A 15,446-nucleotide genomic window follows, 5' to 3' on the forward strand; every position below is an offset into this window, starting at 1 on the left:
CATATCAAAGCCTTCCTCCCCCAAAATAAACAAGTGAATTAGAATTTTTTTTAAAAAGTTAACAATTTCTTCCAGTTCTCAGAGTTTTATATAAAACTGTACAAAATTATCATCATTTAGAGTTGATTTTTTTCACCAGCCCTGAATTTTCAAACTTGTAATATACTGTTTCACGATATTTTTATTAAACTGCTTAATGATTCCAGTCTGCAAATGAGCATAGGCTTTGCTCTGTTATTATAGATCATTGAACTGGGGGGCAACATAGTAAGCTAAACAGTCTGTCACTGCTCATGAAAGACCCGCATTGTTGATTATTTTTCCCAGCACAGAAGAAAAGTGACAGGTGATTCATCCTGCAATGGCATCTACCAGTCTTTTCATATCTATGCAACCTTTTGTAGTTACTGTGTGATTTAGCGCTGTGCTTTTGTAAATCTTGGATTAATTAACAAAACAACAACAAAAATCTATCACCTGGAATATTGAAAGAAATTCATTAAAACAAGATGTGTCTCCTAGTTAAGGAGAGACATAAAAATCAAATTGCCATTTAACAGTTTGAATTTACGATTTACTGTTAGTCAAAAACACCGAGGAGGCTTTGCTCACCTTTTAATTGAGAATAATGGGAAGGAAAGAGAGTAAACACATTAACTGTAGTAGCAGAAGTGCTGCTAAAAGAAATAAATGAAAGGAAATATAATAGACAAATTGGCTTTTATCCCCTTTGATACCAATATATGTGTATACAAGTCATAACACTATAGTGTCTTAAGGGCAAAAATGTAGCTTCTTGTTTATAAAACCTAATGAGCACTTGAAAACATTTACACTCTGAAATTAAATAAGACCTTAATAATGAGGCTGTGTATGACTGGTGATATGGAAGAGCACTGTGCTGGCTCCAGAGGGATGTTGCTTGTATATGCGGTAGAACTGGTTGGAAAACAGGTCACAACTGGAAAAGCCAAAGAAAAGTTTCCATTAACTTCAACAAACACTAGGGTTCTTGTTCTTGGAAATCATCAGCTTCCTAAAACACAAAACAAAAGTTTAAATGGATAACATATTTGAGAAGAGTGCAATAGGAATACTTGGCGTTATGAATTACATATATGTTATTAGAAAGAAAATATTCTGAGGGAAAATATTCATATTCTCCCCCAATTTAATTTTTAAAAGAAGTTTCCTAATCCTTATTACATAATTTTCAGAGTTAGTATCCTTAAATCATAGCCTCTAAGTACCTTGCATGGACACTTGGATGACCCACAACTTGCTCACACACATACATTCCATATTCTCCCCACTTCTCACTCTCATTACAAACAAAATCAGACATACAGAAAAGTAGAGAAGAGAGTGTGTGGAATTTACCCATCCCTTAAATTCATTAATTCATTCTTTTCTTTTCTTACCTCATCTGTCCCATCACCTAATTCTGAAGCCTTTTTTGTTTTATTTGCTTTTTTCCTGTGCTTTTAAAGCAAATTGCTGACATTTACGCCTAAATACTCCAGTAAGCATTTTTCAAAATAGGTACATTTTCTGTATAACTACAATACCATCACTATACTTAATACAAATTAAAAATAATTCCCTAATATTATCCATATATTTAACATTTTCATATTCAAGACTTTCCCAATTGTCCCTCTAAGCTTTTTTTTTTTACAACAAGCTTGTTCACACTATTATTCATTCAGTTGGGGATCACACATTGTGCTTTGATTGTGTTCATCTCTTAAGTTTCTTTTGATTTAAAACATCTCCCATATTTATTTTCCATGACCCCAACTTGTTAGATAATCCCCTTAATTTTAAAAAGACAATAACCGTTGGTTGGTAAAAACTCCCTGATGTTAATTTTGGTTTTCTGATTTTACAATACGATCATTTTTCTCCATATTTTATTTTATAAATCTTTGAGGTCTTTCACTGGAGCTTTAGCCTATAAAAATGTGACCCTCTTTGCAACTAATAATGGTCTATAAAAATTTTCTCCCATGTAAGAGAGCCAGAGTTTTACAGGATAAAGTCATTAATATCAAGAACTTTCTTATGAGTGTAAAATTTGTTTGCATGTCTGGATTTATAACATCTAGAAATTAAATGTGTGGACCTATTTCAGAGAATGGGAGAAATTCTGAGCATATGAAAAATAAATTGGCCGGGTGCAGTGGCTCACGCCTGTAATCCCAACACTTTGGGAGGCTGAGGCAGGTGGATCGCTTGAGCTCAAGTGAGACCAGCCTAGGCAACATAGCGAAACCCCATCTCTACAAAAAGTACAAAAATTAGCTGGGTGTAGTGGCCCGCACCCATGGTCCCAGCTACTTTGGAAGCTAAGGTGGGAGGATCACTTGAGCCTGGGAGGGGGAAGTTGCAGTGACCTGAGATCGCACCACTACACTCCAGCCTGGGCAACAGATTGAGACCCTGTCTCAAAAACAAAGAAAAGAAAAATAAATTATCCTACTTTTTAAGTCCGATGAACCTGAAAACTGGAAAAATAAAATTATACACCACTAAAACTGGATTCATTTCATGTAGTTATTAGTGCCAATAACTAAATGAGAAGAGTTGAAATCAATTGCAGATAGTACAAAAGCTCTCCTGTAAAAACTGCCAGATACATCTATTGAGTCACTCTCTTAATACCATAATTGGTTTACAATTAAAAAAAAAAAAAAAAAACAGAATAAGCAGATGCTAATCTTTTGATTTAAAAAAGATTTATTTACTTGTTGAATATTTATTGGTAGTAGTAGTAATAAATATAACCCCGAAGCCACAAATAACCTTAGAATTCTCTCAGCTTTAATGGCAGTACAGTCCAACTTCTTAATCTTTTGCACAAAATACACTCGAAGGAGGAGCTATCCATAAGACTAACAGAAGACTTTTGTCTCCCTGACCCAGCTCCTCTAATTTCATATGGGAGACACCTAACAGCCATAAAGTGATCTGGGAGTCCTCATTAGAGATGGGCTGGACACGTCAGAAAGCTGAGGAAAGAAATCAACCTATTTGTGAACCTTACCGTCTAAAAATGTTAGTCTGTGTCTTCTAAATAAACAGAGACCTTTTTCTCTTGGTTGAGCCTTTCCTCTTCTTTTCTGTAACAAAGAAGCAGAAACCGAATGTCAGGTGAACAAGACAAGAAGCAAGTAGGCAAATCCCACAGAAGCTTCAAGTAAAGTATTTTCCCCCCATATTTTTGGAAGAATTACATGCACTTGGGAGTCAATTGAAGTTTACACAGAGCTAAACTGGTGCCATCTAATTAATAATGGTCACACCTCTGAACTTAGAGACTTTTCAGAATGTAAAGGATACAGTTTGGATTCTGATTCGGGAACTCCAGAGTTTTAAAGCAGACACCTTATTTTACCATGAGTATCCCACCTCTAATTTATATTTGTTATTCAAAAAAAAAAAAAAAAAGTTTTATGTTGACCTAAGTCATCTTTATTGATTCTATTCAAACTAGAACCTCAGAGTTGAGTTTGTTTAGGCTTCTTAAAATCAGTTCTATTTGGTCGGGCATGGTGGCTCATGCCTGTAATCCCAACACTTTGGAAGGCCGAGGCAGGCAGATCATTTGAGATCAGGAGTTCAAGACCAGCCTGACGAACATGGTGAAACCCCATCTCTACTAAAAATACAAAAGTAGCTGGGCGTGGTGGTGCATGCCTGTAATCCCAGCTACTTGGGAGGCTGAGGCAAGAGAATCGCTTGAATGCAGGAGGCAGAGGTTGCAGTGAGCCAAAATCATGCCATTGCACTCCAGCCTGGGCAACCAGAGCGAAACTCTGACTCAAAAAAAAAAAAAAAAAAATTAGGTCTGTTTATTTCAGTAATTACTTATTAAGGAAATGAAATAAATGTTGCTGGAACAACTAGATATCCACATGCAAAAAAGTGAATTTGCACTTCTGTCTCAGCAATATACAAAAGCGAACTCAAAATAAAACTCAAAAGATCTAAATGTAAAAATTAAGACTATAAAACTCTTAGAAGAAAACATAGCCATAGATCTTCATGGTCTTGGGGATTAGGCAATGATTTTTTAGATGAGACTCAAAAGCATTAGCAGCAAAAGAGAAAAAATAGATAAATTGGACTTCACAAAATTTAATTTTTGTTCTTCAAAGGACACTATACTTCACTTCAAAGGACACTCACTTTAATAGTGAGTGAGTTCTCACAAAACCTGGTCCTATAAAACTATGTGGCACCTCCCCCAACTCTCTCACTTTCTCCTGCTCTCACCATGTGAAATGCCTGCTCCCATTGTGCCTTCTGCCATCGGTAAAAGCTCCCTGAGGCCTCCCCGGGAGCCAACCAACGTTGGCACCATGCTTCTACATCCTACAGAACCGTGAGCCAATTAAATCTCCTCTTTATAAATTACCCAGTCTTAGGTTTGTTTGTTTGTTTGTTTTATAGCAACGCAAGAACGGCCTAATACATGGTTATGATTAAAAAAAGACAATAATGAGTGTTGAGGAGGATGTGGAGAAATCAGAACCCTCATATATTGCTGATAGGAATGCAAAATAGTCCAGCTGTTTAGAGACAGTCTGGCAATTCCTCCAAAAACTAGACAGAGTTACCATATGACCCAACAATTCCACTTTTAGGAGAATTAAAAACATATGATCTACACAAAAGCTTGTAAATGAATGTTTATAGCAGCGTTAGTCACAATAGCCAACAAGTAGAGAAAACCTAAATGCCCATCAATTGAATGGACAAACAATATATTCATACAATGGAATATTATGTAGTCATAAAACGGAAAAAAATACTAATACATACTACAACAAGGATGAGCCTTGAAAGTATTATGCTAAGTGAAAGAAGCTGGGCATAAAAGGCCACATATTGTATGATTCTATTTAAATGAAATGTCCAGAATAAGTAAATCCATAGAGACAGAAAGTAGATGAGTAGTTGTCAGGGGCTGGTGAGAGGGGATAATAGGGAGTGATAGCTAGGGATATGTGGTTTCTTTAGGGGAGGAAGCTTAAAAAGGTTCTGCAATCAGTGATGATTGCTGCACAACTTTGTGAACATGAAAAGAGTGAATTTTATGGTAGGTAAATTTTATCTCAATTTTAAAATACGTTTAATGAACACCTGCTATCAGCACAACAGACTTTCCTAGGCACTGACTCATAGTGGCCCTGCTGACTGCCTAGCCCAGTGGGTTTTACAAATGTATGCTTCACTTTAAACATAAGGGATTTTTAAGAAAAGCTTTACATACCAGATTTTTATAAAATCAACCCCCCCCCGCCATAGTAAAGAAATCATATAAGGAAATATTTTGTAAAATTGAGAAAGCTTTTGTAAAGTTACTAGTTCATACCTAATTTATCTGTCCTGCAAATGTGAATTCTTTTATGTAGGATTTACTTAAAGGGAAAAACATCTGTTCAGCAACTGTTTAGCCCATTGCAAAATACCAAGAGTCCCCATTAGAGTGTTAGAACTTTCCCAGAACTGCCCAGCCTTACGATTTTATCTCCACCACTTTATGAGCTCTTTCAGCCCATCGCTTTTTCCGGTAATGCTGGAAGAGGACCACTACAATTACTATTATGATCATCAGTGCACAGGCAGAGCCAATGGCCAGAGCCAGAAAGTGGATCTCAGAGAAGCGTACTGTAAGGAGAAAAAGATTAAGTTAGGATTCTAAAAAGAAGAGGACTACAATGAAATCTGATGACATAATAGGGATGCGTTTAATCAATAGATGGAATCTTCCTTTCTCCTATCTTTATGCATAAAATACTATATTACCTTGTAAATCCTACTAGCAATAGGAAAACCATACACATACTTTAGTGGTTCTCAAAGTGTGGTCTTCGAAGTAACAGCAACAATATCACTTGAGAACATGGAACTCTTAGGCCCCACCCCAGACCTGCTGAATTAGAAACACTAGGGGTGGGGCTGAGCAATCTGTTTTAACATGTCCTCCAGGTGATTCTGATGCAGCTTTGAAAACCACTGGGTGGGTTGAACTACCTATGGGGTAAGGTTTTTGCTAACCTCATCAAACCTAGTGCCCAACTCATTTCTCTCTGACTTCTCACCACTTTCACTCAGTCAGTCATTTATTCAGATTTATTGAGGGCCTGCTATGTTCCTGGCACTGTGATAGAAATGCAGAGCCAAAAAAGACATCACCTTCAAGGAGCTCATGCCACTGAGAGGATAGGAAAGTTAATCAGAAGCTACAGTCTAGTGGATAAATGATGGAAAAGGGAAACCAGAGGGAAGGTCCCCTAAGCCACACTAGAGTCTGTGAACCCTGGTTCTCTTGTCCTTTAGCTTGATTGCTGATTATACTTCCATAAGCCCTCAGAGCCAGAAAGGACATTAGAGAATGTCTAGCCCAGGGTTCCCAGCCTTGACTCTGTGAAGGAGGGTGGGGAAAAAGGATGGAAGGTAGTCTGCAAGCCCACAGAATCCATTGTGTATGTCTCCATTGTTTTATGGGAAGCAGGGCCATGGCTTTCATTTGATTCTCAAAGAATAATTACCCACATATGTTAAGAACCACTGATTTTTTGTTTGTTTAACCTGTTCATTTTGCAGGTGAAGAAACTGAAGCCCCCAAACCATTACATTATTTCTTTCAATACTCAAATGACTTCGGCAAGGTCACACAGTCCTCTATTGGTGGGGCGTTGAGAAATGGTTTCAAACTGTACTATGAATGAAAGGAAATCATACCGCTTCTCAGGCTTATATGTTTGGAGTAGTGTTGGTTAAGAGCACACACCAGAGAACACTAGGTTGAAATACCTAGCTGTGTGATTTGAAGTAATTAACTTCTTTGAGCCTCAGTTTCCTCATGTATAAAATAGAGATAACAATATTCATCTGTTGAGTTCTTAATAAAAAATAAAATAATTCATGTAAGTTGTTCCATGCTGTGCCTGTACAAAATAAACACTCAGTGTATGGTAGCTATTAAGTACAATTCAGAGGTTGGGACATATTCACATTTATTATCTCATTTTATCCTCATCATGATCCTCACTGTGTTATTCTCACTTTACAGATGAGGAAAATAAGACTTATTGATAGCTGGTAAATGGTAGCAATGACTCAAACCCAGATCTACAACTTGTAAGTTTCGTGTGCTTTGCTCTTTGTTGCTTGGCATGGTTTTCCAGATTGTCCTTTATAGGGATACAGACAATAGAATGCACCAGTTTAGAACACAGTTTTAGATTCAGAGTTGATTGGGTTTGAGTCCTAAGTTACTCCATTTATCAGCTACATGACTCAGGGCAAGTGACTTAACCTCTGTGAGCCTCGTTTCCTCGTTGGCAAGATGGGAGGCATTAAATGCACAATAAACTGATGAGATATGTAAAGATTAAATAAAATGTGTCACGTAAAGCCCCTGACATTTGGGAAGTGCTCAGTAAGTGTTAGCTACCATTATTAGTACCTGCCTCCTAGAGTGGTGTGGGGGTTCAATGAGATAGTGTATGTCATGCACTTTTGACAGTGCCTAGCATTGGAGTAGGTACTCAGTAAGTGTCTCGAATAAATGAGCGAGTGAACAGACCTGTTGTAAGCCTTTTATCAAAGAATTTCTCCCTCTCCCTTTCACAATCTCAATGCCATTTTTGTAACGGATTCTCTGAGTTCCTTTGCTTTACTTTCTGTTTCTTTCCAGGGCCAAACAAAGCCTTTCTCTTTTTACCCCAGAACTCTTCAGTCTCCCTCTGAGGCTCCCAGTTCTGAAGGGCTAGTCCCTCTCTCTATCCATCAAAAAAGATTGTCCCTCTCTCTCAGCCTTAACAATGATTGCCCCTTTCTTTTCTACAAGCTCTCATCCTTTCCAAAACCACTGTTCCCTGAATAACCTACCAGTGTGCACGACGCTGAGCCGGATCTCCCCTATCACCCCATCGACATCAGGTGGGTTCTTCACCTGGCAGGTGTATGTCCCATTGTCGTCGAACTGCAGTTTCCAGAGAAAGATGGAGGCATCATACCGCTCAGGGTTCCCGTCCCAAGACACCCGGTCCTTAAACCGCCCACTCATGGGTTGGAAGGGATCTATGTGGTAGTAGAATACCTAGAGAGGGGAAATGGCAAAAGGTCTTCTTACTCAGCACCCAGGCAAGGAGACCAAGATGGTGGGAGCAGAACTGAAACACCAGCAAACCCAACCGTCCTGTCTGCAGCTCCGTCACTTGCTTTCCCCTTCAACGGCCTCTCAGTCTCTGTCCCAGGAATTGTTTCCCAGCTTAACCTTGTGCTTGCTGCTAAGAAAAATACTGGAAGGGAAAGGAGAAATGGACTGGCTTATTATTTCCCTAACCAAGAGTACCCTGGAAAATGACAATAATCTACTTACAAACTGCTCAGGTCCCCCATCTAGAGGACGAAAATTCCAGGTCACTGTTAGAGCATCACCCACAGGGGCAAAGCTGGAGAAAGTGCATTTTAACCGAGCATCTGTCCCATTAACAGCCTCCAGCACCCGAGAGGTATAAATTTCCACAGCTGCTATAGGCCAAAGAGCTGCAATGAAAAAGAAGAAAAAGAAGGGTTAACAGGGGATGTAGTATTGTGAGAACTTCTGCTGACACTTCCAAAATAAATATCTGAGTAGGACTTAAAGTGAAGTGAAACTGAGATGCCCCGGCTCCCAAACTTTTCACCCAGAATCTACGTACTCCTACCCGTATGCAATCTGGACCCTCCCATTCCATGTGACAACTAAACTACCACACAGCAAGCCTTCATAGTGCTCTTGCTTTCTGCACAGCGTGATAGCCTCGCCTCGTGGTACTGACTTCAAAACTGTTATCACAAACTACAAACATCCGCAAATAGAATTGAAAGCGTAAACAAAAAATTAAAACGAATCATAACATTGATTAGACATTACATTATGTATTAAGGTTAAGTATTATGTATTGTATGTAAAGTGGTCTCCTAGCAGGTAAGTTTTCCAGACGGGTCCTTATGTGGATTTCGTACGGTTACTAGTCTATTGCAGAAACCGAGTGAATCAACTCCAGACAGCTTATGTTCACCTGCACCCCTGGAACCTTTATACCACGTGGCATTTTTTTTTACCTTGATATTTACATTTAGAATGTGTGTGTTGGGGCACTTTCAAAACCACAGTAGGTCTCTCTCTAACAATCTCCACTTTCCTGATGTTGCTGAGAGTCACAGACAAGACCCACACACAGAAATCCAAATGCCAAGTCCTGCCAGCAGTGGGAGGTTGAGAACAGCCACACACACAAAAATGGCCTGTAACCTGAGATTAGAAAGCCCTCTGTGTGCCTGATTCACTGGCAGCTGAACACACCTAAACCTGTTTGTCCGAGAGCAGTTCTCCAAAAACAGTCCACCAACTTTGGTTTCAGTAAAATCCAAAGTAAAACAAACTGTATCTGTGGCTCAGACTCCCAAACAAAAGTCTTGCAACTTCTAAGACAATTAGCTAACTTTATAGAGTGAGCAGTGAAGGAGGAAACGCTGAGAGAAGCCCGCCGGCTCTTACCTGTGAGCTGTATGCCAAGGAGAAGAAGCACCGCACGAGTAGCGCTCTTGCCATACATGAGGGAAACCCAGCCTTGGCCCCAGAGACCAGACCGGGCAGACCGAGGGCTCCGACACCCTGCCAAGGCCACTCCGGGAGGGGCAAGCACCGCGTTTTCCCAAAGAGAGGAGTTTGAGTTGAGTTCCTCACCTGTGCCTGTGACTCAGCCCGCTCTGCCTGTGCACTTTTCTGAAATGAAAGGAGGGGCCTCGGCTCCCAATGCCCTCCTTCCTTTCCTCTCTCCCGCCCTCTACTCTAACGAGCATGAGCACATCTGCACAAAGGTCCCAAACTCCCGCAGCCCTCTCTTTACTTTCATTTAAGCTGACTGGGCTGTGGCCTCTAGATGGCCTCGGAAACAGCCAGAGGAGGTGGTGCCAGTCTGAAATATCCCAGACTGTTATGGGTTTGGCCCCTACACGCCCTTTTAAAACAGGCTTTAGGCTTGCCTGGGAAGTGAATGTTGAAACTGTCCTGCAGTGATTCCACTTCTCGAAGCACCACCCCAGGGCCACATTGCCCTGGGATTGGATTCGATACAATTTCAAAATGGGAGTCGGAATTCCTTAAGACTCTCTGTGGACAAAAAGCTGATACCCTTGTTACCACAAGGATTTCTACACTTCTTCTAGTTTGTAGCTTTCCAGGAGACCTGGCAGAAACAAACCAAATCAAATCTCCACGTTTAACAATCCTTTACCTTTGAAGAATTTAAAGACAAATCAGGACACCATCCCTGCTCGTTCACCCTACCATCCCAGTGCAATCTACACAGTGCTCTCCTGCTGATTATTTCATCTCCGCAACGCCCCATGAAGCATTCCCATTTGACCAGTGAGGACGCTAAGAACCCGAGGAAGGTAAATGATTTGTCCAAGGTTGCACAGCTACCATGTGGCAAAACCAGAACTTTTCTTAAAAATCTAGTGCTCTTTCCACCAAATATCAGCTAATATGAGCAATCAGACACAGGGCTTTCAAGGAAAAGGTTTTCGTAATAACTTTGTTGTGCCTCGGATTTCATCGGCCATTTTTAGAATAGCTAACTGACTGAGAAGTCTAAAGAGCTGAGTAATCTAAACAAGAAAAGATGTCTCCTTGTCTGGAAAGAGGGTGGGTCATCGTTACAGATTAATGAAGCGGCACAGAAACATGGGTAGGAGGGGGATGAAGCTTACACATGCAGTTAAGAAGTAGGCTGGACTGGGAATCTAACCCTGAAAAGAGATAGATTGCCCTTATCCCTGGATTAGCAGTCTAGAAACTCTTCAGTCACTCATAAAATCTCCTAGTTGAAACCAGAGCAAAAAAGGGTGGCAGGAACAAGAGAATGCGGCAGGGTGAGTAGAAAGAAATAAAACATCATAAAGAGGGAAGAAAGGAGAAAATTCTACCAAAAGAGAGGAGAATACAGAAGTGCAGAAAACAGTAACAGGAGAAAGATGTCATGGGCATGGAGCAAAAACAGGTAGACAACCACAAAAATCCATTGTGTTGGAACTCAGAAAACAGAGGCTGCCCCAAATGCAGACCAGCTGTGTGCTAGTGAAAATCTGTTAGCATGGGGAGAGTTTCTGAAAACTGTTTGGCGCCTTTGTCAGCTTCTAGGTCAGAAAGGGACCTAAAATCAGTCTGCTGTGGGAACTTTTCAAATGGTGGTGAGGAAGGATAAGATACAGCCTTTCGGGTATGTAGGTCAGAAGAGTTCAGCTCCAGGACCCTGAAAGAAAAAGAGTTACAGAAACTTGATCTTGGTTGGCTTCCAACTTTGCAGGGAAATGCAGCTACAGAGGAAGGAGAGGTAGAGCCAGGATTTTGAAGTCTACAGCAAACTGCAAAAACTTGTGAGAGGTAGAGTTACCAAACAGCTCAGGGAGGCAGTGAAAAGCAACAGGAGAAGAATCAGGGCAGGAAGAACTGAACAAACTGCCTGTTGTCAGGAGCAGAAATCCCTCCCCCAGGTAGCCAAATGCCCATGAGCTGGCTGCCAGCCTTGCTCTGAGGGGCAGGAGTTATCCAGATCCCACTTCTCTGCTGAGTTCAAGTTCCTGGCTTAGTGCCTGGCAATGCCCAGTTGCTTCCAGTTAGCAGGAGTGGCTTCACGGTCAACCATTTCACCTCACTGGGCAAGGAAGAGGCCAAGGGTAGAAGGTTAAGAAGAGAAAATGCTAAAGAAAAAGGATGTTTGCCCCTCACAGTTTTCTGGACGTCAGTCAGCCAGACTTAGACCAAAACTGAAGGCAGCTACATAAGGCCTAAGTTATGTTTGTGTCTAGGCAAATGGAAGGAAAGGAAGAGGAGTTCTGGAAATTAAAAAGAAACGTTTTCAGAGACACCATTTTCTTTCTAAACTTTTCCAGAGAAAGATCCTGATTGTCATTTAAAATTGTGACACACCAACAGTTTTTGAAAGAATCTCATCTGTCCCATCCCTCTACACATTTCCCAGAAAATGGTTTCTAGTAAGCATCTAGACCTTAGCCAGCAGGAGACTCACTGGGGGCGCAGGAGACTGAAGGGACAGTGGGCCTGTATCAATATTTGTAAAAGTTATCTTTCTCAACATCTTAGGCGAAAATCTTTTTTTCAGCTAAGATGAAATTAGCATTCTGTGGAGCAAGGAAAACAAATAATTTAGCTCTTAGAGTGATCAAATAAAGCATTCGTTTACTCAAAAGTTTCTGTTCATATGTTTTTAGTAGAAAAAATTCAGACATACATAGAATATTTCTACCTGGGAGGGAATCATATAAGATAGGCAGGTGAAGTAAACAAATAATTACCACATTCTTGATTTTCAAATTCAATCCTTAAAGGATGAATAGGAATTCTGGAAAGAGGAGAAACAAAGGCCTTCCTATTGGAACAAATGGGTGGGAATGTGGTACCCACAGGGACTAGCATGCAATTCCTCAAACCTAGATCACAGGGAGGAGTGGTAGGCCAGGTGAGAGGCTAGGTCCACCTGGACAGTGCCCTCATCCACCATCCTAAGGAGTGTGGACTTGATCCTGACAAATATAACCATTGGGGATGGCTAATATGTGACCCGAGAAGAGCATCTCTAGAAATAGAATTACTTTGGTATTTCCCAGAACCATTAAAAACGAGAAGGAAAGTCTTGGGACACCAACCACCACTTACTCTCCTGGCTTTTGTTTGGTCTCCTGGCTTATGAGCCAGAATGAAAGTGTAGACCTAACGTCTGTTTTCCGAAGACTCGGACTCCCAGCCTTCCCCAATCAACAACTCCAATCTCCAGCATCCTTTTTCAAAACTTCCCCTGGTTTAGAGAGCTTTTCAAAGATGAGAGAGGGAGGCTAGGCTGTCAAGAGTCATAGATGAGAGGTGGGCTCTTAGCCCAAAAGAATCGTTGTGTTCCCTGTGGCCCTCCTTCTTGCCTCAAGTTTCCTAGAGATATTCCAAAACAGGTCTGGGCCTGAGACTGAGCCTCTATGAGTTTAGAAAAATCGTGGGAGGGAACGCTCTCCTGCCCCACCTCATTACAGCTGATATGCACCTCTCCAATAAGCCTCAGGCTCCTCTGGTAATTATAGAGGAGAGGCATCATGCCCTTATTAACCAGCCCAAGGAAGAGACTCTGAAGTGGTTTAACACTTCACTTATTCTCAAGGGAAGCTACGTAGATTGTGCAGGGCTAGAGACATGGGGCATTTTTGAAGATAACTTTGAGGAACCTCTCAGGAGGATAAAGGGACCTTGATAAATGAATTTATCTACCTCCCTGTTAACCATGCACACCATCTCTAAATAGTGGTGAGAATTTACATTATATTACATTATATTGTGTTTATTGATGAACACAGCATCTCTTGTTATTATTGTTCCAGTTATCTCTTGTTAAAATTGGTTACCATGACCAATTTTTTATTCTTAGGAAGTTAATTAATTTCCTGAGAAAAGAAATAGCCACTTTTTTTTTTTTTTTAACTACTCTATTCTAGGAGGCATGACGTATAGGAGCTAGAGTCCAACCTGCCTAGATCCAGATCCAAGCTCAGCTGCTTACTAGCCATGTGACCTTGGTCAGTTATTTAACTCTCTGTGCCTCAGTTATCTCATATGTAAAATGGGAACAATGACATTTACCCCATAGTCTGGATGTAAGAATCAAGTGAAATACATTAACTAAAGCTCTGTGCTCAGCACCCACAGAAAACATTCAATAAATTTTAGTTGTGACTATACTTAGTTAAGATGTTTGGGAAAAGGGCTGGCAGTTTCTTATGAAGCTAAATACTCAGCCACCCTGGCAATTCCACTCCAAGATGAATGAAATTATATATACAGAAATATATTTGTAGGAGAATAATCATGGAAGCTTTATTCATAGTAGCCCAAAACTGGAACAGCCCAGGGGTCCATCAACAGAAAAATGGATCCTTTGTAGAATATTCATATCGTGAATCCTACTCAGCAATAAAAAGGAACAAATCACTGATACATATCACCACAATGAACCTCAAAAGTAAGTTCAGCAAATTAGCCAGACACAAAACAGTATAAACTCTTTGATTCCATTTATATGAAGTTCTGGAACTGGCAAAACTACCTTGTCATAAAAAACAGTATAAAAGTAGCATTTGCCTCTGGGGGAATGGGGACAGGGATTGACTGGAGGGGCATGAGAGAACATTCTAGAGTGATATTAATGTTCTGCATCTTTTCAGGGGTTTGAGTTACGCACTTGCCAAAACTCTTTGAATGGTATACTCTTAAGACTTGTACATTTCATTGAATGTAAGTTTTACTTCAGTAATTTTTTAAAAAGAATTGTAAACAAATTCTAAACTCTCATTAGTGCTGAAGTATTTACAGGGAAGCATCCTGATGTCTGCAATTTAATTTTAAAATGCATAAAAAAATAAGACTCATTGATAAATGGATGAATGGAAGGAAGGATGGGTGGGTGGGTGGGTGGGTGGATGGATGGATGGATGGATATGTGATCGAGCATGGTAAAATGTCAACTGAAGAACCTAGGTGGGTTACACAGGTATTTACTGTATAATTCTTTAAATTTTTCTGCGTGTTTGAAATTTTTCATAATAAAATGTTGAGGGGAAATTTGCTCCCACATTCACCAAGTTTCTTCAGCATTAAGTAAATGACAACACAAATTCAGTAATAAAGTGTTGGAGAATCATTACATTTTATCATTCTAATTTAGACATACCTTAGAATACTGGTAGATTTTAACGAATAAAAATTACCCTTAATGATTTTAAATTACTATTTTTCAAGTGCCTACTATGTACCCGGCACTGTGGTAGGCATATTGCATATATTAGTTCTGATCTCCATAACTGTAAGACGATACATAGATATCTCCATTTTATAGATGAGGAATTGAGACTCAGAGAGATTGATTCATTCTAATACCTATTGAGCCCTGTTGCTAGAAATTGTGCTAGATGCCAAACAAGAAATTAGTGTGTACCCTCAAGTTGCTAACTATATCTTGGGAAACACAGTCAAATAAGTAGACAATTGCAATGCAATGTGACAAATGAGTTGTGATCAGAGAAACACAGAGGCCAGGGTCCTTCAGCCAGCCTTGGAGGCCTTGGGAAGGCTTCCCAAAACAGGAACCATCCAGTGTAGCTGGCTAGCAGCTACAGGCTCTAGGGTCAGAGAAACATAGGTGTGAATCAAAGGTCTACATCATTTATTCATTCATTCATTTAAGAAAAATGTTTTGGGTACCTATGACACGCCAGGCATTTTCCTGGGCACACAAGGAATAAAGTAGTGAACAAAGGGGAAAGGGGTGGTCAGGGAAGACCTCTCTGATAAGATGAAACTTAAGAAACATCTGAATGAA

General features: G+C 40.2%; 1 protein-coding gene across 1 annotated transcript; it reads right to left on the reverse strand.

The window, feature by feature from the left end:
- Nucleotides 1-165: 165 nt before the first annotated feature.
- MPZL2 (myelin protein zero-like 2) lies at nucleotides 166-10,003 on the reverse strand. The gene is made up of 6 exons (XM_011964864.1): nucleotides 9,563-10,003; nucleotides 8,399-8,565; nucleotides 7,906-8,116; nucleotides 5,529-5,676; nucleotides 3,047-3,122; nucleotides 166-1,036 (listed from the first exon to the last, which is right to left on the reverse strand). The coding sequence occupies exons 1-5, from the start codon at nucleotides 9,618-9,620 to the stop codon at nucleotides 3,059-3,061; spliced, it is 648 nt and encodes a 215-aa protein (XP_011820254.1). The 5' UTR covers nucleotides 9,621-10,003; the 3' UTR covers nucleotides 166-1,036; nucleotides 3,047-3,058.
- Between the last annotated feature and the right edge of the window lie 5,443 nt (nucleotides 10,004-15,446).

This window comes from Mandrillus leucophaeus, unplaced genomic scaffold (genome assembly GCF_000951045.1).
Source record: "Mandrillus leucophaeus isolate KB7577 unplaced genomic scaffold, Mleu.le_1.0 Scaffold71, whole genome shotgun sequence".
NCBI lineage: Eukaryota > Metazoa > Chordata > Mammalia > Primates > Cercopithecidae > Mandrillus > Mandrillus leucophaeus.

What these genes read in the sequence shown, in the direction of transcription:
- MPZL2 (XM_011964864.1), bottom strand. Translation starts at nt 9,620, where the DNA reads ATGTATGGCAAGAGCGCTACTCGTGCGGTGCTTCTTCTCCTTGGCATA. An exon ending in ATGGGGGACCTGAGCAGTTT is followed by an intron (nt 8,117 to 8,398) that starts GTAAGTAGATTA and finishes TCCCCTCTCTAG; the next exon opens with GTATTCTACTACCACATAGA. An exon ending in GCTCAGCGTCGTGCACACTG is followed by an intron (nt 5,677 to 7,905) that starts GTAGGTTATTCA and finishes TTCTCCTTACAG; the next exon opens with TACGCTTCTCTGAGATCCAC.